Raw genomic sequence first — 24,653 nt, 5'->3', positions numbered from 1 at the left:
TTAATGTCAAAATCTAAATACCAGATATTTTATAATATGGATAAATATCTATATTTCAGTTTGATGGTAGTATAAGGTTATATTTTTAAAAAGTAAATTTCTTCTCCTGGAACACATATCAAAATGTTTACATTTTATGCTTAAAAATAATCTAAAAGCGACAAATGGAAAGTATTTGAGAATACTGATAAAACAAGAAGTATTAATTCACCAAACACGCGCTAAACTCACACACATTGTGTATGAATCAGTACTGCATGCTCTACAGAGTTAGATAACACATAGCTGCTGCCTCCACTGGCTAGTGTGGGAAGCACCCACAGACAATGAAATATGCTGTACCAGGTGCCTTACAAGAGATGCACAGTGGAGATACCCACGTACAGGGGACAGGGACTCTTAATCAGACCGAGGAGCTGGGTATGGTTTTCTATAGACCTGATGTTTTAAATGTAACAAAGAGCCCTGGCGGTGGCGGGGGTGGCTTGCAAACCGAAGACACTCTAGAAAGAGAGGGCAGGCAGACAGAAATGAGAGAGCGTGGTAGTGTCACACCGGTTCAGTACAAATAGAAAGAAGAAAGCAGGGAGGCATAGGGCAGAAGATAAGCCTGCACTCCTTGTTAGGAAGAGCCTAAAAGGAAATGGTAAAGAATTTAACCTTGCATTCCAAAGGATGCTGGGCAGGGCTGGCAAGATGCCTCAGTGGATAATGGGGCTTGGCTGGTAACCCTAGTAACCAGAGCTTGGTCCCTGAAACCCACATGGTGGAAGGAGAGATCCTGTGATCTCCACATGTGGGCCCTGGCCTGTGTGTGCATGCACACACAAACAAACACACACAAACACAAATCCATGCATTTTTTTTTTTCAAAAACTTCGACGTGACGGGGCAACTGCCGCAGAACTTTCAGCAGGGGAATGGCATTGCCTTCAGTTTTCAGGCAGCTGGGGCTCCTGAGCAGAGAATGCTCTGAAAGAAAGGCTGAGACCATTGAAGTCGGGGCAGACACCATTGTGGTAGTCCAGACTACAGAGAACAGTCGTTTTGAACTCGAGTGCTGACAGTGTAGAAGCGAGTAGATTCAAGATAGTTCTATAAGTTTGCTTCTAAGAGCTGTAACTTCTTAAGTTTATCATCTGAAACTAAAGGTTAAAGGTAATAAGTTTAAAACAAAATCTAAAGAAGGGTAAGAGTTTTCGAATAATTACTACCAAGAGGCCAATACCATGGCTCACTGACAACATGCTCATGCTGTGAACCTAAATATGAATTAATGAAGGAAGGAAGGAAGGATGTAGAGGTGGCTCCGAGGTTAAGAGCACTGGCTACTCTTGAAGACATCCTGGGTTCATTTCCTAGCAAGCACATGGTGGCTCCCAGCCACCTGTAACTCCTGTTCCAGGAGATCGGATTCCCTCTTGTGACCTCCACAGGAAGCAGACCCATGCCTGTAGAACAGACATGCATGCAGGTAAAACATTCATGTAATAAAAAAATGAAGAAACAGTTTTAAAATAATAAACAAATAGATAAATAAATGTAATAAAGTACAAAAACCCCTGAAAAAAAATCAGACAAGGCAGTGATGAAGGGCATGGGGGTTCTAGAAAGTGAGCCTGCAAAAACAGCTATGGGGAGGTTCTGGAACTTAGCATATGACCAATTAGCATGCTAAATACAGCGGTACCCCAGTGTCAGAAGCAAAACTCTTTAAAAGGGTAGGTGCTGGCAAGAACGAAGGGGAGGAAGAGGATCATTTGGAGTTCAGTTCAGTCCTCAGTAAGGCCTTGGGTTGTTCAGGTCTGTGAGCACAGACGTCATTTCTAACGACAAACTGAGTCACCAGTGTAGCCCCACTTCAGGTGCAGTGCCGGAAAGACAGTAGGCATTCAGTAGTGGACCCATAAAACAGACCAGTTCAAAGTGTCTTGGGCCAGGAGGGGGGGGGGGTCATTCCCATGAGAAGTTTGGTTTGTTCTGTGGTGCCAGGAATCAAACCAAGGTCTTCATGCATGCTAAATAAGCATTCTAGCACTGAGCGATGCGTCCAGCTCAGTCTCTTGACTTACTGCCTTGCCTACAGCCCTCATGGTATTTCTTTGTTCTGCTGAAAGCATTAACCTTTCAAACATTTAGAACACCCGCTGTACCACCGTAGTCTCCAAAGTACCTCTTTCCTAATTATTCCCTATTACTAAGTCCTTGGACCCCTTGACATTTGCAACAGAACAACAGCAATTCTGCCTCCCACTCTACCCCATCTCCGGAACAAAACCAGGGCAATGTTCTAGCCACATGAAAAGGTAAACTTTCAGAATAGAGCCCCTCCTTTCCTCCCCGCAATCACAGCAAGCACCCAGATTAAAATGTCAGGGACACTGCAGTTAGAGAGTACAATGCCCTGGGTCATCTTCAACTAGCCCTTTGTTCAATTTTACCTGAGCCACTTGACTGTGTTTCTCTGGGATGTTTTTCAGATGATTACATGGTAGACAGACGACATTTCCATCTATGTGGACAAAAATGATTGTATTTATGATTTTCCTCCTAACCCAGCAGCTGAAGATTCCTCCTTCGGAGGCAGATATTAATACAAAGCAGCAAAAAGTACATAGCTTTTTTTTTTTCCAGAGAAAACTTAATTGTTTCCTGGTTTAGGCATTCATCAGCGAATTCTTTTTTTTCCCCATGTTTTATTGGTTATTTTATTTATTTACATTTCAAAGTTATTCCCCTTCCCAGTTTCCCCTCCACAAGCCCCCTATTCCCCCCCTCCTTTCCCCCCTGACTCTACCAGGGCACCAGCTAATTCTTAATGGAGCTGATCCTAAACACTTCCTTTCGTGCCACGAGTGCGCCATGGGATGATAGCTGCTTTCGTTCAGATTTTAAGAGGGAAATAAAATGTAATGGGTTTTGTTTTTCTCCTATTGAATAACAGAACCCCGACATCATAAAGTTATTTAATTCAGCCCAGGAAGGGAAAAAGCCAAATGTATTGCTTGTCCGAATGAACTGTAGTTCAAGGTATATGGATATTAAACAGTGTGGGTAATATAAAATGATGGGGCTTCGAGTAGATTTACTGAAAGTGGGCAGATAAAAAGTTCAGGAATGGACTCTGGGAATGGACGCAGGCAGGAAGGTTCAGAAAATGCCAGTGATTTCCCTCATGCACACCCCGCTTTCCCTTCCAGCTCTGCTAAGGCAGATTCAGCAACCACAGAGAGCTCCACTTTTTAAGGCTGTGACGGTGAGAAATTGTAAGTGACTCACTAACAATGAGGGCACTGCTCCCAATATGGACAGGAGCAAAAATAACGATTACAATGACAATGAGGAGACAGCAGCAGTGACAACAGAAGCGTTTACTCGAGGCCTTTGCTGGCTTAGCTGGTAAATTGCATTTAGAGGAAGAATAGGCAAGGGCAGTAATGTCTTTCCCGGTTATAATCATCAGAAATTAACCCAGATCAACCTTGTGTGCCTGTGCTGCGATGAAGCAGTCAGCCTTCTTTATTATGGTCACCGTGTGGTCCACGCCTGTTGACACTGCTACGTGTACCTCTTCTTCCTTCTCCATCACTGTTTAGCTTTTTGATTTTTTTTTTTTTTTGGTTTAGTTTTGTTTAGAACTGACCTTTCCAAGTTCCTAGGTAGTAGCCCACGGTCTTCGGATTGCCATCTGGGCTCCGGTTCACGGAAAAGGTGGACTTGTTCCGGTAGCCAGTGGTGGTAGGCTAGAGGGGACAGAAGGAAAGGAAAGGAGGCCAGGAGATCAGACAAGATCAAAGAGGACAACAAGAAAGGGAACAAACGGGGAGCAATGACGCTGATTTGGAAAGTATAGGACACGTGAAAGTCTCTGGTTGGAATGATGCACACGGTCCCTAGCAGAAAGGGCTACCAAGCCCCCAAGAGCTCTGTCATGTGATGTGCTGTCACTCTTGACAGCATATTTCTGATCTGTGTTGTTGCTTTGCTTTTGAATAGAATTTCCTCACTATTTGAAAAAGGGAAAGAAATCTCCAGTCTTTCCATAAAGCAGGAGCTAGCAAACCTGACCTGTCAAGAGCTGGAATCGATAAGCTGGGCAGGACATATGGCACCTGTCATAACTACTTGAGAGTGATACGGTAGCTCCGAAAGCAGCCAAAGACGCAAACAGGTGAGCTCGGCCGGCTGTAATACAAAAAGACAGATTTGGACTAAGGGCCATGGTATGCCAACTTCTGCCGTGAATAAAATGCTGCTATTTGGACGCACCATTAGGAAGGCTTTTAAAGCCTGGAATCTGCCTATGGAGGTAATAGGGTTGCGGCTGATAAAGTGGGCTCTGTATCAGATAGTGTGGTGTATATGTAAACACTTTCTAGGTGTGTGCCCTAGGTAAATTGCTTAATCTCTGTATTCTCTGATAGCTCCATTTACAAAATGACAGTACCTACCCCTCGGGGCCATTGTAAATAGAAGAATAAGCAAATGATACATGATAATCACCTGACCCCAGCAAGTGCCCAGTGAATATTGCTGATCTCATTTCAGGGCCACAGAAGGTAAGAACGAGGGAGGCGGGGGCTTACGGAGGGTATAATGGGATGGAGGAGACAGTGGAGCCCCTCAGACTGGGGTGTAGCCACCATGTCACTGACTCCATGGAGCACTTGTAGGTGAGACTCTAGGCTTTGTAAAAGTTTCTTCTGAGCTTCAAATTTCACCTGCAACAGAAAGAATACAAGCAATGAAGCAATTGTAGTTTCACTGAGAAAAATAGAAAAAGACGACACAAGAGGTCTCTCCGAGATTCATGGGTTATGCGCTTAGCAGATAACAGAAGCAAGAAATCCAGCACGGGCAAAGACTTAATAAGATGCTAAGGAAAGGTCAAGAGGGAGCTCTGTGTGAGCTCATCTTTTTATCTGACCTTTAAGATTAAACACTCAAAGTATATGTCAGCGCTGCCCGGTAGATTGTCCTATAATGGAGATGCTCTGTCTGTGCTATATTCTTCACACACAGTAGCCATTAGTCACGGGTAGCTAGAGCACTGGAAATGGCCCCAGTCAAAGGAAGGGCTCATGGGAGAAATAGGGCTAGGCACACAACGTTCTAGGATGCGTCAGTAATTCACCCAGGTAAGCTGCTTGCAGAGAAGCAAGTGGCCACTCTTCAGAAAGCAGCTGTACTCAGACTTGTGCTCAGGCCCGCACCACAGGGTCTGAATTCAACTTCCTTTAGAGCCACTTAATATTGTGTTCCTGCTAGTCCCGTTCCCCACAGCCTTCCCTGCTTCTCAACCCTTCTGTTCTTATTTCTACTAGTCACAGCCTTCACCTGACCTCTACAGATTCCCGGGGAGTACCCGGAGTATATGGATTTTAAATGTTTACTTGTTTTTATTTTATTGGGTCTGGGTGTTTGCCTGGAAGTATTGCTGGTGCCCATGCAGGTCAGAAGAGGGTGTCAGATCCCCTGGAACTGCAGTTACAGATGTTTGTGAGCTGTCACGTGGGTGCTGGGGATTAAACTCAGCTCCTCTAAAAGAACAGTGAATGTTCTTAAGCAGAGTCGCCTCTCCAGCCCCTTGCTCTTTGGTTTTTCCTGGCTGGCCTGGAACTCATTATGTAGACTGGGCTCACCTCCAACTCAAGAATGCTGGGATAAAAGGTGTGTGGCACCACGGCAAGTTTTTTATTATCATTCTTACAACTGAGTGTATGTAAGAGTGCATGTGTATACATGTAGGAACACACTGAGCGTATGTAATTGTGTGTATGTGTGTGTATATATATATGTAGAAACACTCTTACACTTTCTGACACAGAATGTCATAAGAACAGTACCACGTTATGCATATCAAATGGCTACATAATAAAATTAGTGTATGAGGCTGGAGAGTTGGCTCATCTGTTAAGAACACTTATTCCTACAGAGTACCCAAGTTCAATACCCAGCACCCATATGATGGCTCACAACTGTCTGTAACTTCAGTCTCAGGGGATCCGATGCCTTCTGACCTCTGGCGGAACTACACATGCATATGGTACATACAGAGACATGTAATCAAAAACAATCATACATGCAAAATAATAAATAACTCTAACAATTTTGTGAAAAGAAAGAAGAATATGACAATGAGGCTAGAATTTCTCCCCAAAGACCTATGAGTTCTAAAAGGCGTGCCATTTAGGGAATAGTACAAGAAACTAAAAGTGCATTGGTTGCTATATTCCATCTCCAGCACTAAATGGGTGTGTTCCATAATATCCTCAGAGAACCGAGAAAGCCAGAAGATGGCTGGCATATATGCATGTGCATTCTATGTATTCTCATACAGCCCACTTCAACTGGGTCCTGTTTCCTCCTTTCACCTAGCGCGCCTCAGGAAATAAATTGCTCCTGCCAAACATGAAATCTACATTATGCTCAAATTGTTCCCTAATACAGAAATCCACTGAAACAAATTTGTTTTCAAAGCAAGCATTATGGCAAAATTGACTATACTTAAATTTAAACAGACACATGTGGCTGGGGGCTCCTGTGGTTGAGAAATTCAACTGTTCTGTCACTCATACACACAAGAATGACAAGGACAACAAAGAACACCAGCACTTGGATATACAAGCCTAGAGTTCAGAAGCTATAAGGAGCCTCAAGGTTAAACAGAGTCATTACAAACCAAAAGTAAAGACCTACGGGGTAGGCTGGGAACATGATTTCCTTGTCACAATGCTTGTCGGGCCTGCAGGAAACCCTGGGTTTAAGCCCAGAGACTGCATAAAGTAAGTGTGATAGTCTACAACTCTAATTCAGGAGGCAGGAAGATCAACATGTTCAAGGTCATCCTTAGTTACTTAGGGAGTTGGAACCAGCCTGGGCTACAGGAACCATTGCTTCAAAAACAAAGAACAACAACAACAAAGAAAGAAACTATGTGGCAAGTGGACTGAAGTCTCCAGTCAGGCTCTCCATGACTCTAGTGCCATTGGGCTGGAGGAGCTGGGGGAGAAGATTCAAGCTAGACACCTACCTTGAGTTGTGCTTCATAACTCAGCCTCCAGAGTGGAGTCACAACATCAGCCAGCCTTGAACAAAATAATTCAGATACACTGTGAATTATCACCCCCTGTCCCCAAACTCTCTGAGGTTTTACTTAAATTCAGAAGATACAACTGACTCTCATTCCCCCTCAGGAGTCTGGGAGAAGAGCCCATTTGGGTGATGTCTATCTAGTATTTCACAAAGCAGAACAGATGGGCAAATTCAATATAAGAAAATTCCAGGTTTATCAGGAGGTAATTAGTCATATCACAAAAAGCTTTGCTTCTGAGTTCCTCTCAAAAGCTCACCTCCTTAATGCTTTTAAAATATAATTTGACCTTAAAAATACATTTGTCACATACAATGAGGCATATTGTGTTTGGCTGTAAAGGGACTATTCATCTCCAACCCATCTAGCTTTGTTTGTCTGTTGGGTTGTTTTGAGACAGGGCCTCATTATGTAGCCCTGGCTGGTCTAAATGTAGACCAGACTGGCCTTAAACTCATTCATCTGCTTCTGCCTCCCAAGCGCTGAGATTAAGAGGCATTCACCACCATACCTGAATAGTATTTTGATTTTGATTTTCCTAGTTTTTATACATTGTTTTAATTTCTTTTTAATTTACTTTGTCTTACAGTTAGTCTTTGTCAGAAAGGAGATCTTAAACAACCACCCTGCTTCTAAAGACGGGCTGTGGAGCTGAGTGTGGTGGTACACACTGGTAACTGCAACAGTCAGGAGATGGAGGCACGCAGATCTGGAGTTCTTCTCCACAAGTTTGAGGCTAGCTTGGGCTACATGAGGTCCTGTGTCTAAAACCAGAGATATTTCCTACAGTCCTGAAGTAGTTCTATTACTGTCCTGCACAAGCCATTAAGACTGTCCTGATCACACTACTTCCGGCACCCTCAGAAATCTTCACAATGCTAGATTAGCAAAACAGAATTTCAATGGACCCACAGATTCTGACCTGCGGAAGACAAAGGGCTTCAGCTCGGGTCTTACCTCTCCTGCCAGGAGTCATCTTTACAAGGCCTCTGTTTCTTCTGATATTTTTGTCCGCTTGGGTGCTTCTTAGCTATCACGCTGGTGAAACTCCCTTTATATGCTCTTCCCAATAAGGACTGCGACAAATCTGGTGGTCTTCCAGTATCCCAGGGAAGCAGTCCTGGTTTGGAGAAGAAACCCCCTCTGGAAAGGAATAATCTTGGGTTGCGCATTAGGACTCCTCTCTTGATGCCTGCCAATCAAAGAGACAGGCCGTAATTCACCCATGAAAGGCGGCTGTATGGGGCCCAACTCCTAAAGCCTTTAGTCATTTACAAACCCGCATGGAACTGCAGCACCAAGTACAGGACTAGCACCATATATTCAGGAAAACATACCTCTTGAACACAACTTAGGACATGCAAGACAAAGCTTTAAGCTAGACTTGATTGTGTAGGCCTAAAACTTCCCATCAATTCAGAAGGCTAAGGCAGAAAGATCATGAGGCCAAGGCCATCTAGGCTACACAGTGAGTTCAAAGGTTAGCCTGACTAACTTAATGAGATTCTGCCTCAAAATTCCAGAAATAATAATAATAATAAGTGAGCTGGGGATGTAGCTCAGTTGGCAGAATGCTTATTTAGTAAGCACAAAGCCACGGGTTTAATTCCCAGCACTCAGGAAGTAAAATCAGGAATATCAGAAGTTTGAGTTCATCCTTGGCTATTTATATATTGCATATTGCATTTTGAGACCAGCCTAGGCTGTATGAGACCCTGTCTCCAAAAAAAAAAAGAGACACAGAAAAGATTGGGTGTGGTAGTGTACACCTTGAATCATGGCACTTGGGAGACAGAGACAAGCAGAGTTGGCAGCCCACCTGAACTACATAGCAATTTTCAGGTCAGCTGGAGCTATATAATGAGAACTTGTCTCAAAATAAGAAGGTTGGGGGCATACCTCAGTGGTAGGACGCCCTCTTAGAATTTCTGAGGCCATTGGTTTACTCTCTAGCACCACAGATATACATAAATAAATAGCCAGCTCCCCAAATAAAGAGAGTAAGAAAAAAAGATTCTGTCCTTAGGATACATTTCTTCAGCCAATCCCTTCCCTTTCCTACCCCCTACCCAACCACCCATCAACCAACTGGTATTTAGTAAGCGCTTACTACGTACAAGGAAACATGTCATAGCAGTGCAGAAAGAATTGAAACGCTACAGTCTAATAAGAAGATCAAGTGAAGACACAGGGAACACGTTAGTGGGTAATATGATAAACATGTTTCTTGATGCCTGCTCAAGAAAGGCTTCTGAGAGCAGACGGCTCTCGTATGGGGAAGGAGAGATCTGTCTGAGCAGTCCTGTAAGCACAAGTTACCATACAAAACAAGAACGTCGACTACAGAGAAGAACCAAAGGCCAATGACTCCACCTAGAAGAGAGCAAGAAGAGGTGCTGCTGACTTAAAAGAGGACCAACCAGTAAGGCCAGGCATTACAAATGCGAGGTGTGCAAGGTGTGCTAGGTCTCCAAGGTGGCACAGCTGTAATCTCAGCACTAAAGAGGCAGGGGCTTGGCCTAGCTGGTGAGTGAGTTCTAGAGAGTCAGGGCTGCATAATCAGATCCTGACAAAGAAGGAAAGGGAGAGAGATGGCGGAGCGGGAGGGAGAAAGGGAGGAAGAGAGGAAAACCGGGGGAAAGAGAGGTTGGTTTAAAAAGGAAAAGGATCATTAGGATGAAGAAGCCCCACACATGGAGCTAGAGAGATCAAGTGAGGTGCTTTTGATACGGGCATTATACAGCAAGGAAGACAATGTTTGACGCACAAAAGGGAAAGAAGGCAAAGAAAGAGTGGAGCCAGACAGCGGGGACAAATGAAAGCTTTGGCCTTTCAGGAAGGAGTGCAGGCCCTAGTATCAAGAGAATGATAAGAGTGAGCTTGGGCTATCTGCTGGCTCTAACTTTTCCTAGCCAGATGGCTTCTAGCAGGTTAGTCATTCCTCTGACATTTCTTTTATCTGTTAAACAGAGAAAATCATAATGATACCTACTTAGCAGCTATAAGAGCTAAGTAAAGATAATTAATAAAAATAAAATGTACTGCCAAGGGAGAAGATCAATGATACAGCCCTTGCCTAGCAGGTACGAGGCCCTAAATTCAACCCCCACGCTCCATGAAAAAGTGGTCATCTGAAGATTAAAGAGAGATGGCATCTGTAAAGCTCTAAGCACAGTGCCCAGCACCTAGCGGAAGCTCTTCTGTGTTATTACTGTCACAATGCATTTACGGCTATCATGGACCTGAATGGGGGAGACAATACAGATGGAGCGCACAAGGACAACTCTGGTGCAGTTGCTGCAAGAGTTAAGAAACGTGACTCTGAACACAGTGGAAGGCACTATGTCTGTCAGTGCTGTTATCAGACTGTTCCAATAGGGAGTCCCTCCTCCTCCATTACAGGGCATCCGTCCCTTCTGTCTGTTTACCTTAGGGTATGTGCTATTTAGGGTCGTTTGTTTATTAATTTGACACAAACACTAGGGTATTCTGGGAAGAGGACTCTCAAGTGAGAAAATGCCCCCATTCAGACTGGCCTGTAGGAAAGCCAATGGTGCATTTTCTTGATTGATGCAGAAGAGCCCAGATCACTGTGGGCCGTACGAGCCAAGGGCTAGTGTTCCTGGGCAACATAAGAAGAAGGCAGACTGAGCAAGCCATGCAGAGCAAGCCAGTGAGCATCACCTCTCATCCGATAGAGGGCTAATATCCCAAATCTATAAAGAACTCAAGAAGTTAACTTCCAAAACACCAAATAACCCAACTTAAAAAATAGGGTACCGAGCTAAACAGAGAATTCACAACAAAAGAAGGGCTGAGAAGCACTTAAAGAAATGTTCAACATTCTTAGTCATCAGGGAAATGCAAATCAAAATGATCCTGAGATTCTACCTCATACCAGTCAGAATGGCTAGGATCAAAAATTCAGGTGACAGCAGATGCTGGCGAGGATGTGGAGAAAGAGAAACACTCCTCTATTGCTGGTGGAACTGCAAGCTGGTACAACCACTCTGGAAATCAGTCTGGAGATTCCTCAGAAAATTGGAAACAGTACTACCTGAGGACCCAGCAATACCTCTCCTGGGCACATACCCAAAAAACGCCCCCACAACATACCACAAGGACACATGCTCCGCTATGTTCATAGCAGCCTTATTTGTAATAGTCAGAAGCTGGAAACAAGCCAGGTGTCCTACAATGAAAGAATGGATACAGAAACTGTGGTTCATTTACACAATGGAATCCTACTCCGCTATTAAAAATGAGGATATCATGAGTTTTGCAGGAAAATGAATGGAACTAGAAAATATCATCCTAAGTGAGGCAAATCAGACAGAATACCTAGTATACAACCCACAGACTGTAGGAAGTGTAACAAGCAGATAGGCCCAAGTGAGGATGCTTCAACCCCACTTAGAAACAGGATAAGCACGGAAGCAGAGGGAGGGAGGGACCTGGGTGGGACGGAGAGGGAAAAAAGGGGGTCAGGTATGGTAGAGGAACAGGAGAGAATTAATGGAGATAAGCAGCCTCGAGGGTGGAAGGGGGGCCATCTAGAAAGTACCAGAGACTCAGGAGGTGACTCTCAGGACTCAATAGTGGTTACCTTAGCCAAAATGCCCAACAATGGGGAGAGAGAAATCGAAGAGTCCACCTCCAGTAGATAGACAAGGCTATAGAATAGAAATTCAAGTGGAATTTCTGACTCAGAATTGTTCCTGTCTAAAAGAACTGCAGGGACAAAAATAAAGATGAGACAGAGGGGAAGAAGGTCCAGTGACAGGCCCAAAGTGGGATCCCCGCTCAAGGGGAGACACCAAGGCCTGACACTATTACTGATGCTATGATGTGCTTAGAGACAGAAGCCTGACAAGGCTGTCCTCTGAGAGGCCCTACCAAAAGCTGACTGAGACAGAGACAGATACTTACACCCAACCATTGTATTGAAGTTGGGGACCCCTATGGTTGAATTAGGGGAAGGACTGAAGAAGCTAAGAGAAAGACTGAAGGGAGAGTGGCCCCATAGGAAGACCAGCAGACTCAATGAACCCAGACCCCCAGGAGCTTCCAGAGACTGAGACACCAACCAGAAGCATACAGGGCCAACGGGAGGCCCCTGACTCATATACAGCAGAGGTCTGCCTGGTCTGGCCTCAGTGGGAGAAACTGTGCTTAATCCTCAAGAGACTTAAGGCCCCAGGGCAGGGGGAGGTGTGGTAGGGGAAGTGCCATCTCAGAGGCAAGGGGAAGGAGGAATGGGATAAGGAACTGTGGGAGGGGGAACCAGGAATGGAGAGCAGCAAATGGAATGTAAATAAATAAATAAAATAAAATAAATTTTAAAAAATAAATTGTTAGCATTTTGGTGTGCTTACTTACAAAATAACAGTATTCTTTGTTGTCTTATTTAAGATCTTTCCATTCGATGAAATATAATTTGACTGAAAAGGGAAGAGTTATTCATTTTAATGACCAGCTCTCATTTTACTCTTTATTCTGTGACAGGGTCTAACTAAGGTACCCAAGCTGGCCTTGAACTCATTGTGCAGTTCAGGGAGGACTGGAACTTGTGATCCTCCTGCCTTAGCCTCTTGAGTAGCTAAAACTGCAGGCCTTCACCACAAGGCGTGGCTGGGAACTGTTCTTAAGTGTCACCAAACCTATAAATTAACCCAGCATCATCAGCTCCTGATCTGCTCTAAAATACCCCCCACCTACCAAGCTCAAGACTGGATTTTGTCAAGATGACATTATTTGGGGTTGGGAGGAAAGTTTCAAAGGTCTAACAGGACATATTGAAGCTATTCTAAAGTCCAGACGTTAACAATAACATTCTCCATCTACTGACACACTAAGAGGCAATGAATGAGTTGTCAGCTTTAAGAACAGAGGCTTTGGGGCTAGAGATAGCTCAGTGGTTAAAAGCACCCACTGCTCTTCCAAAGGACCCAGCACCCACTTAGTATCTTACAAGCATCTGGAACTTCAGTTCCAGGGGATCCAATGCCCTCTTCTGACCTCCATGAGCATCAGGCATAGCCGTGGTACACATACATAGATGTAGCCAAAAAGGTTATGCACATAAAATAAACAAATCTAAATTTTTAAAAACATAGGCTTTAAAGGTGGGGTGACATTAGCTTAAAGGTAGAGAAAAAATCTTCAAGGAAAAAAAAATAAACAGCTACAAGAGAAAACTCCAAAAACCTGCCAGAGGTCAGGACTTCCTGCACAGGACTTAGGTAATACAGATAACGGTTGATGAAATGAGGCTCAGGAAACTAAAAAGACACACACACACACACACACACACACACACACACACACCCCTCAAAAGCAAAATAGAGAGGCAACCTCCAGATAGTGAGAAAACCTTTGTTAACCATACATCTGGCAGAGGACTGATGACTAGAATACACAGAGATCTAAAACAAACAAACAAACAAATAAAACAAATGTAGCCAGGCAGTGGTGGCACACGCCTTTAATCCCAGCAGGCAGATTTCTGAGTTCGAGGCCAGCCCAGTCTACAAAGTGAGTTCCAGGTACACAGAGAAACCCTGTCTCAAAAAAACAAAAAAAAAAAAAAAAGAAAGAAAAAAAAAGAAAAAAAGGAAAGAAAACAAATGTAGATCAAAACTACTTTGTTTCCAGGCAGTGGTTACACATGCCTTTAATCTCAGCACCCGGGAGACAGAGGCAGGCAGATCTCTGTGAGTTCAAAGCCAGCCTGGACTATAGAGTGAGTTCCAGGACAGCCGGGGGTATGCAGAGAAACCCTGTCTTGAAAAAAACAAAACAAACAAACAAAAAACAACCCAAAACCTACTTTGTGATTCTAGCTCACCCTGGTCAGAACAGCTATCATTAAGAAAACAAATGACAGCAAATGTTGACAAGAATGGGAGAAATGGAAACCTTTATTCACAGTTGATGGGAATGTATAGTGTTGAAACTAGTATGGAAATCAGTGGGCAAGTTTATCAAAACACTAAAAGCAGAACTACCATCAGACTGAGCTCCTCCACTTCTGGGCACATACGCAAATAACTCTGAAACCTACCATAAAGGTATCTGTGCATCCATGCTGATTGATGCTATAGTCAAACCAGCGAGGATGAAACCCACCTACACACCCAAAACTGATGGATAACGAACATGTGTTACATATACACAATTGAATTTTATTGGCCATAAAAATGAAATGTATTCTCCTGTAACCAGCAAGCCTTCCAGTGGAGGGACTGAGATACCAAGGCAGCCATAAAACCTCTGACCCACAAGTTTTCACATGACATGAAAGCCGAGCCGGCATGGAAGGAGGTACAGAGACAAAGTTTGGAGCTGTGACGAAAGGATGGACCATCTAGAGACTGCCATATCCAGGGATCCATCCCATAATCAGCTTCCAAACGCTGACACCATTGCATACACTAGCAAGATTTTGCTGAAAGGACCCAAATATAGCTGTCTTTTGTGAGACTATGCTGGGGCCTAGCAAACACAGAAGTGGATGCTCACAGTCAGCTATTGGATGTATCACAGGGCCCCCAATGGAGAAGCTAGAGAAAGTACCCAAGGAGTTAAAGGGATCTGCAACCCTATAGGGGGAACAACAATATGAACTAACCAGTACCCCCAGAGCTCTTGTCTCTAGCTGCATTATGTATCGAAAGATGGCCTAGTCGGCCATCACTGGAAAGAGAGGCCCATTGGACTTGCAAACTTTATATGCCCCAATATAGGGGAATGCCAGGGCCAAAAGAATGAGAATGGGTGGGTAGGGAAGTGGGGGGGTATGGGGGACTTTTGGGATAGCATTGGAAATGTAATTGAGGAAAATATGTAATAAAAAATATTTAAAAAAAAAAAAAGAAAGAAAGCCGAGCCGGGGGGAGTACTGAAGGTGGAAGGGTTTACAAAGTGACAGGATGAAGAGAGATTAAAGGGGGCAACCAAAATGAGGGTGTATGAAAATACCAAGGGAGTCAGCTAGTTAGTAGGCGAGTTTAATCTCTAAAGATTTAAATAGGGGCTGGAGAGATGGCTCAGTGGTCAAGAGTACTTGTTGCTCTTAAAGAGAACCTATGTTTGGTTCCCAACACCCACATGGTGACTTACACATGTTACTCCAGGTCCAGAGGACCCAACACATGCTCTGGCCTCCATAGGCACAAGGCACACATACACATAAAATAAAAACACATAAAATAAAAACACATAATAAAAAAGGTGGTGCATAGACATACATCCAGGCAAGCACACATACACATAAAATAAAAACAAATACATATATTTTTAAAATATTAATAGGCACCAGATGTGGTGGTGCATGCCTTTGATCCCATCACTTGGGAGGCAGTGGCAAGAGGATCTCTAGAGGCCAGCCTGGTCTACAAAGCTAGTCCAAAATAGCCAGGACTATTATACAGAGAAACCTTGTCTCAAAAAAAAAAAATGTGAATAGGGGCTGGAGAGATGGCTCAGTAGTTAAGAGCACTGACTGCTCTTCCACAGGTTCTGAGTTCAAATCCCAGCAACCACATGGTGGCTCATGACCATCTGTAATGGGATCTGATGCCCTCTTCTGGTGTGTCTGAAAAGAGCAATGGTGAATACATAAAATAAAAAATAAATAAAATCAAACAGTAATTGGCTCCGAACCCATATTCTACTCCAGGTTCTACTCCCCCTAGGTGTGTTTGGACAGGTTAACTAAGCACGATGAATATCTGATCACTGCCTATAAAACAGAACTAATAATGCCTACCTTTCGGGGCTGTAGTAAGAATGAAATAAGCTTATACTATGCATCATACAGTAGGTGTTCATGTGCCCTTCCTTTTTTTTTTTTTTTGGTTGGTTGGTTTTTCGAGGCAAGGTTTCTCTGTATAGCTCTGGCTGTCCTGGAACTCACTCTGTAGACCAGGCTGGCCTCGAACTCAGAAATCCGCCTGCCTCTGCCTCCCGAGTGCTGGGATTAAAGGCGTGCGCCACCATGCCCGGCTTCATGTGCCCTTCCTTATACCATGACTCAAAACGTGCCACTTGGGTCACTTGTCTTCTTTGTGCCTCGATGTCTACCACCTACCAACCAGGGAGGAAGGTATTTCGAGCCTAAATACATTTATATGAGAAAATCTTTTTAAAAAGCCGTCCACACACAACCTCTGACCCACTGAGTGAGTGCCCTCTGGAGCATAGAGAGGCTATGACCTGACAAGACACTGGCCTGACAAGACATACCTGTTAGTACTACCAAACTTGTGTGCCAGAGGATCATCAGGGTGAGAGAAGTGTATGTGTTGGATATAGAAAAACCAAGGCCACCGAGAAAAAATGAGGGAAGAAATGGAAGGTAAAAAAATCAAGAATGAATGCTATGGATGTCATTCAGTAGGCAGAGTGCCTGCCCAGCATAGAGGAAGCCTGGGTTCCAACCTCAGCGCCAGACATGGCATGCACACTTATAACTCCAGCCTTTGCCCTCAGGACTTGGAGGAAGGAGAATCAAAAGTTCAAAGTCAGGCCAGCCAGGGCTACACAGTGAGACCCTAGTCTCAAAAAAAAAAAAAAGTAAATGAAAAACACAATTTCAGACATACTTATGAAAAGGAAAAGACTGGGCATGGTGGCTTGTGCTTGTAATTAAACATGCTATTAAAACATGCTCTTCAAAATAACAAAAATTAAACAAATGGGCTCCTGCCTTTTCAACACTTGTAGTAGAGAATCCCTTATTGTACTTGGTAATTTCCATAGCTAAATATACTTCGCAGGACAAGACACTAACCCCAATGAAGGTAAGTTCTAGTTTCTTTGTTTATGACTCTTTGTGATTAGTTAGGACAACTAGTCTCGGGGGGGAGACTAATTGGTTCTTGTAGGTTTTTTTTCTGTTTTAAATATAAATGCTGGTGTGTGTGTGTGTGAGAGAGAGAGAGAGAGCACGCTCCATTCCTCCCTCAGGATTAATCACTGACTAGAAAACCCAAGAGTTTATGGCAACCACCTATAGTTAGTGTTTCCTTTCCTGAGCTTCGGTGGATAATCAGCCTCCAATGCTCAGAAGGTCAAGTCAGAGACAATCTGAAATTTCGAAGCTTCAGAGAGCTAAACATTCCTTGGAGCAAACTTTTCAGCCACCCATAGGTAGGAACTCCGATTACCTGCCTTTTCATTGGCTGGACCCCAGCCAGGGTTTTTGACTAAAGCTGGGAGGAAAATGAATTCACTAAATGTGTCCCACTGCAGACCACATGCAGTCATCCCGCAAAGAGGCCTCCAATTGCCCCTTTGAACAAGTCTGTCCCACAATCGTCCCTAAGGTGGAGGTTGTGATGGTTTGAATTGTCAAGGCTATAGCTGGGAGGGGGGAAGGGGGGAGTATGTAGGAATAGATATACATCTAGGGAGGGATAGTCTAGATCAGTGATACTCAGCCTTCCTAATGCTGTGACCCTTTAGCACAATTCCTCATGTTCTGGTGACTCCCAACCGTAAAATTATTTTTGTTGCTACTTCATAATTGTGATTTTGCTACTGTTATGAATCTGAATGTAAATATCTGATATTCAGGATGGTCTTACTCGACCCTTGTGAAAGGGTCGTTTAACTCTCAAAGGGGTTGCTACACTTAAAGGTTGAGAATCACTGGTTTAGATCAAGTTTGCATGTATATAACATGGGAGGAGTTTGTCTTGGTTAAATTAATTGTGGTGGAAAGGCCCGGCCTGTGGGTTCGATTTCTGGGTTTCAGTCCTGAACTGCAGAACACTGGGGAAACTATACTGAGTAGGAATTATGTATACACTCATTCTCCCTGTATGAATGGCTGTGACTGCGGCGAGCTGCTTCAAGTTCCTGTCTTGAGTTTTTCCGTGATGAATTGCTGGGAGCTGCAATTTGAAGCCTAATAAACCTTTTCTCCCTTAAAGCTGGTTTTGCCAGGGTATATTGTACCACAGCAATAGGAAATGTAACTAAGTGAGTTAGCAAACAGATGCTAGGACAAACCACCCAAATGCCACACAAAATGTAGGCAGGTGGCAGGGCTGCCCTAGGGAAGAGAGGGGGTGGGGGACTGCAATGGCTGGCTGTGACCTTCAAAGTCACCCTGGGTGACATCCCCCCCCCCCGTGCCCCGCCCCCAACCACCCGCTTCTCCCCGCCTCCTCCCTGTCCCAAACACTCTCTACTCCGGGGTTTCCAGGCTACTTACCCGGGACTCCTTCGGAGTCCCTAAGGCCTTGGAAGGACGTGCAGTGGCAAACTAAAATACCAGAGGATGGCGCAAAGGGGTTGCAGGGGCCAGTCACTTCCTGGTGCGCAGCGGCGCTCCAGCCCGCCTGCTCAGACTCCTCCCAGTGCTGCGGGGCTCCTCCTCCCGCAGACATGCAGCCCAGTCTGGCCCAGACTCTACCAGAGCCTTTTCCAGAAAGTACTCCTGTCTCAGCCGCCTGCTGAACTTTGACTTGCCAAGTTCCTTTTTGAGATCCACCGCTCTTTTCTCCTTATCAAATAGGGATCTGGATAAGCCAAGGAAGAAAATCCTGAAGAAATTCATATAGCAGCACGCTACACATGAACTCTTTCAAACCAAAGAATATATTTCTGTTCTTAATTTTTAATTACACTTATTTATTTAGCTCACGTGTGCCATCACCTATGTGCGGAGCTCAGAGGACAACATGCTAAAGTCATGTCTCTTTCTATTCGTGCAGAGATCTCTGGGATTGAACTCAGTCAGTTCATCCTGTTTGGCAGCAAGCTCTTTTACCAGAGAATTTTTCAGTTATTCCTTTCCCCTCTATTTTATGTAGCACTGGGAAAATGTTTTGCCTTGTTTGGGTTTTGGTGGCTTTGTTTGCTTGCTCGTTGTTGTTGCTGGGGTTGTCTTTGGTTTTGTTTGGGTCTCGTGCAGCATAGGCTGGACTTGAACTCTTGGAGGCAGACATTTTTTTTTCCTTTTCATTTATTTATTGACAAATGGAAATTTTTAATTTTTATTTTTAATTTTTATTCTTCTCTACAGTTCCCTTTTCCTCCCTTCCCTGAGTCTTTCCTACACACATACATGCCTCCCCTCTCTCCCAAATTCATCTCCCTCCATTTCCTCTCAGAAAAGAGCAGTCCTCCCAGGGACAGGGCATAACAAGCTACAATAAGACTTGGGCACATACCATCACATCAGGAATGGATGAAGCAGCCCAGTAGGAGGAAAGAGGGTTCCACAGGTAAGAATCAGCGACAGCCTCAGCTCACATCGTTAGAATTCCCACATGAACACTGAGCTATTCAGCCATACTCTGTCCAGCTTCATGAGTCCCCATCAGTTGACTGCTGAGGCCTGTGAGGCCTGTTTTCCTGATGTCCCTGACCCCTCTGGCTCCCACAATCCTTCCTCCCCTCCTCAGCACGACTCCCTGAGCTCCTCCTAATGTTTGGCTGTGGGACTCTGCTTCTGCTCCCATCAGTTGCAGGGGAAGCCTCTCTGGTCTCTTAGATGACTATTCTGCTAGGCTCTGGTCCCAGCACACTGTACAAACAGGACAAATTAGGTGGAAAGGTTGTGTGGCTGGGTTGGTGTCTCCCACTCCCTCCACTTGAGGCCTTGCCTGGTTACAAAAGGTGGCCAGTTCAGGCTCTGTTGAACTTAACCCCCTAATCTTCCTGCTTCTGTTTTCCAAGTGTTGAAATGAAAAACCTTTCCCCCTGTGCATTTGGCTAGTTTTTATGCTTGTGTAATTGATCTTAAATCAGAAGTCCTTCTTAGTTGGTGTTCCAATTCATTCAAAGCATTGCATGCTTATTATAAGACTATATATTAGTCCCAGGGTAGGAATGAAACAAAGCCCAGTACCTGAAATAATAGCAAATACTGAGTCAGGCCAACTGGAGTGGTGACTCAGGCCTTTAATACAGGAGGTTGAAGTGGAAGGGGTAAGATTATCCTGGCCTATGGAGTGAACCCCAGGCCAACCCAAACGACAGAGTACAGCTCTGTCTCCAAAACAAACAAACAAACAAACAAAACAAGAGTAGCAAAAACCTGGGCTAGACTGTAGCTCAGGGTGCTTGCTAGCATGTACAAGGCCCTGGGGTTCATCTCCAGCTCATATAAACTGGGCGTAGTAGCTCACACTTGTAATCCCAGCACTCAGAAAGCAGAAGTAAAACAAACAGGAGTTCAAGGTTATAGTGAGTTCAAGGCCTGCCTGGGCTACAAGAGACCCCATCTCAAGAAAACATTATACTCTGGGTCAGTGAGAAAGCACATTGAATAAAAGCACTCACCTCTGAGCCTGCTGAACTGGAATTCAATCCCCTAAGCCCACATAAGCACTGTGGCATGAATGCCCAGCCCCTGTACACACACACAGAGGATATAAATATAAAATATAAATTTTAAATGGTGCTTAACATAGTAAACACTCAGTAAAGACTATCTGTAAAAACAAATGGACCACATGGATTCTTCAGAGCTATGTGCACTTAGCTGCTCCATACCCAATCAGAATCATAGCTGTATCTGCCTCCTGTAACACAAGCATATAATAAATGTCAGCTATTATCATTCAAAAACTTTAGGGAGTTGGAGAGGTGTCTGAGTGACTAAGAGCACTGCCTGCTCTTCCAGAGGACCTGGGTTCAGTTCCCAGCACCCACGCAAGGGATCACAACTGTCCCGTTCCAGGAGAGCCAACACTGTTTTCTGAACTTTGAGGGCTCTGAGCACACATACTGTGCACATATATACATACAGGAAAAAACACTTAAACACATAAAATAAGTTTAAAAAAAATACAAACAGAAGCTGGCAAGATGGCTCAGTAGTTAAAAATACTTGTTGTTCTTGCAGATGACCTGGGTTCAAATCCCAACATCTATATGGGGCTCACAACTTTCTGTAACTCACATAGAGTACATTTATACAATATCAATTAAATCTAACCCCAGCCAAAAAACAAAAACAAAAACAAAAAAAAACAATAGTCAGGTATGGCAGTATATCCCTTTAGCCCTAGCACCCAGGAGGCAGAAGCAGGTGGATCGCTGTGAATTTGAGACCTCCTGGTCTATATAGTGAGTTCCAAGACATCCAGGGCTACACAGTGAGACCTTGTTTCAAAACAAAATACAAGCAAAAAATTTTAGGAACTAAAGATTTAGCTCAGAGGAAGATTGTTTTGATTTGATACTCAGCTTAATATTAGTAATAATGTACATATAGTATACACTATTGGTACATATTGTGTACACATATGCATGTATGTTTACATACATGTGTGTACATGTGTACAATAATGTACATTTAATGTACACACAAAATGCATTTATAGCTACTTTGTTGAAAGAGATCTTTGACTTATTAAGCCTCAAGCAGTAAATCTGACTGAACTTGTAACCACTCTAACTGCTCTAAAGGCTCTCAAAAATCCAAGCACAAACCACTGCTCCAGTGAGGCTTGGGCCCATCTGGTGCTAGCAGCTAAAAACAAGCCAGAGAGCTCACCTTTGCTCCTCCTTGTTTGTCCTCTCTAGTACCCTCCTCTGTGCATCGCCAGCCTACCCCTTACTCTACCTCCTAAACTTTCCCGTTTCTTTCCCTTGTCTTCCCACACATTCATCCCTCCTCATCCTGGTGTTCTCTGGAGTGCTGTGCGCAGAGCTAGGTAGGTGCCCAGAAGAGCTCAATAAAGATTTGATGAGCCAAATCTTACCACCTTGCCTACTACAAGAGAAAAGGCATTTCTTTCAGTGTCTCCACCTACTCTGCACATCCAAGCAAACTCATTTAAAGCACTTCTGTCCTTCAGGGAGACAGAGCCCTGAAGGGTAAAGAGAGAAAAGAGATTAAGGAAGCCAAAATGAAATTATTTAACCATTAACCCCTTTATATTTATTTAATCCAATAAATCGTGCTCTTCTAGGAAAAGAGAAACCATTACATTTGTAGGAGGAAAAAAGAAATATCTCATATTATAGCAAAGGTTAGACTCTTCAAGCAGAAAATCTGTAAGCGGGCCTGTCATAGGTGATAAGCAGTTTGGTTGAATTAGATAAACACTGGAACCAAGATAACCTTTCTGCTTAACCTTGTTATCAGCAAACAAAATCACAACAAAACGAAATATCTAGAAATTTGTCAAACCTTCTCAACTTGGTGCAAGGAAAGATAGGTGAAAGGCTACAGAATTCCTTCTTAGAACGATCATGTATTGGGGGCTGGAGAGACAGCTCAGTAGTGCACACTGCTCCTGCAGAACATTCCAGTTCAGGTCCCAGCACTCACACCTGGCAGCTCACAACTGCCAGAAATTCCAGTTCCAGAGTATCTGATGTCCTGTGACCTCCATGGGCACCTGTATGCACATGGTCTATATAAATTCACACAGACACATATGTCTATACATGTGATATATATAGCTATAGATAGATGTATATATGTGTATGTATATGTGTATATGTACACACACACACATATTGTATTAAGATAATTTGACACAGCTGGCTTAGTTCTATTCAACAACACTTCCTTATGCCTAGAACTATGATAGAGGCCGAGAGGGATAAGATATATCACTGAGTTAAAATCCATAGCAGTCAGGGCATCAGTAGTTCTAGGAAGGCAACTATCATTTTAGCCGTCAGGAAAGGAAAAGGATGTGAGAACTGGGTGGACTATCTAGGCTCTATATCCTCTGGGGATGTTCAAGACTTCAGCATGACCATGTCCACCATAAGAACAGGAATAAACAATTCAAGGCTCATCACTATGCAGGCCTGGCTAGATGGGAAAGCGCTGACACAGTCATGGCTTTCTGGCTCATTAGATTGATCCCAGAAGACAGTTGAAGGTCTAGAATGCTGCCTTGGGGAGTTTGAGATTATTTTGCAACAACAGGAAGCTAACATAGAGTTTTCCTGAGACATCTCCACAAGAGAACTCCAGTAGCCATCCATAGGATGGATTGTAGCATGTAATAACCTAGAAGCTGAGGGAAATTGACACAGCCATTAAGCAGACTAAGTACATACTGTAATAGTTTCTAAAAATATTATCAGGGCCATTATGCACCACAATTAGCTGGAGTTGTTGAAACAAATGTGGATTTGTGATCCCTATCCACATTTGCCAAAGTGAAATCTCAAAAGGGGAGGTATCAGCCAGGCGTGGTGGCACATGCCTTTAATCCCAGCATTTGGGAGGCAGAGGCAGGTGGATTTCTGAGTTCGACGCCAGCCTGGTGTACAAAGTGAGTTCCAGGACAGCCAGGGCTATACAGAGAAACCCTGTCCCGGAAAAACAAAACAACAACAGCAACAACAAAAAAGGGAGGTATCAAGGATTCCTGGGATTGTAACAATTATCTCACATGACACACATATTAAAGTATGATTCCAGTAGTCAAGGGAGAGGGGTCAGTGGATAACGGGTTTGCCATGTGTGTATGAAAACTGAAATGTGGATACCCAGAATCCATGTTAAAAAAAAGTATTCAGGTGAGTGTGATAGCAGCACTTGAGAGACAGAGACAGGAGATCCCCAAGGCAAGCTGGGTAGCTATACTAGCAAGATGGACAAGAAATCCTTCCAGAGTAAGACTAGCTTAGCCTCCACACACATGTATACATACATAGGTGAACCCACACACATACAAAAATTTGCCCACATACTATATATCTACACACTCAAGGGGAAATGTTTTAAAAAATTGAGCCCCAGCATATATCAGGTAAAAATTTCATATGAATGTATTGAACTCAAAAAAGAAAATTAAACCAGCCAAACACAATGGCTTGCAATCCCAAAACTTGGAGGCTGAGACAAGATTGAAAGTTCAAGGCCATTCATTCTTGGCTGCATAGAGAGTTGGAGACCACCCTGGGCTACATGAGACCATTTATAATTTTATATACTCTTCCCCAGGTACTGGGAAGATGGCTCAGTGGGTACAAGCATTAGCCGTCAAGAAGTTCAACCTGAGTTCAAGCCTTAAGGACCCACAGAGTGAAGAAAGAGAACTCACTTCTGCAAGTTGTCTTCTGACTTTCACACATGTTCTGTGGAACACACAAACAGAGACACGACATAAGTAAATATAATAAAAATAAATAGATGGAGGAGCTGGAGATGTGGCTCAGCAATTTAAGAGCAATGACTGATCTTGCAGAGAACCTGGACTCAATCCCCAGCACCCACATGCTCCAGTTCTAGGGGATCTAAGAGCCTCTTGTGACCTTCTCAGGCACGGCATGCACTTGGTACACACACATACATGCAGGCAAGACATTCAAACTCATAAAAAGCAGGCACTTGAACAGGAGCTATAGAGATGGCCCCATGGTTAAGAGCAGTTGCTGTAGCTAACCTGAATTTAGTTCTCAGCACTCGTACTGGAAGGTCCACAACCATCTATATTCCAGTTCCTGGGGATCTGATGTTCTCTTCTGGCTTCTGTTGACATCCACACTCACCTGGCATTCACATAGGTCATACTCATACACACAAATTTGAAAACTAGAATAAATGTTTTTAAATGTACTAAGCAAAGTC

General features: G+C 43.8%; 1 protein-coding gene across 7 annotated transcripts in view; it reads right to left on the bottom strand.

Annotated features, from left to right (window-relative positions):
* The window catches only part of Trmt2b (tRNA methyltransferase 2B), an 88,767-nt gene extending 70,322 nt beyond the window's left edge, over positions 1-18,445 (bottom strand). For 3 of the 7 annotated variants that reach the window (XM_085838026.1, XM_085838028.1, XM_021153162.2), the window contains exons 1-6: positions 18,315-18,445; positions 8,051-8,285; positions 7,034-7,088; positions 4,587-4,721; positions 3,644-3,743; positions 2,442-2,512 (exon numbers count right to left, since the gene is read on the bottom strand). In XM_085838026.1, coding sequence (XP_085694152.1) covers positions 2,442-2,512; positions 3,644-3,743; positions 4,587-4,721; positions 7,034-7,088; positions 8,051-8,265 — 576 coding nt within the window. In that variant the 5' untranslated portion in view covers positions 8,266-8,285; positions 18,315-18,445. Of the gene's footprint in view, positions 1-2,441; positions 2,513-3,632; positions 3,744-4,586; positions 4,722-7,033; positions 7,089-8,050; positions 8,286-12,472; positions 12,535-18,314 lie in introns of those variants that run through there. The other 4 variants (XM_085838029.1, XM_021153164.2, XM_021153163.3 and 1 more) reach the window with 3 other exon arrangements.
* Positions 18,446-24,653: the final 6,208 nt, after the last annotated feature.

The sequence above is a fragment of the Mus caroli genome, unplaced genomic scaffold, assembly GCF_978045245.1.
Source record: "Mus caroli unplaced genomic scaffold, Mus_caroli_1 scaffold_5, whole genome shotgun sequence".
NCBI classification, from domain to species: Eukaryota; Metazoa; Chordata; class Mammalia; order Rodentia; family Muridae; genus Mus; species Mus caroli.
The sequence above is the reverse complement of the archived record's forward strand: the minus strand, read 5'-3'. Positions and strand labels throughout refer to the sequence as shown.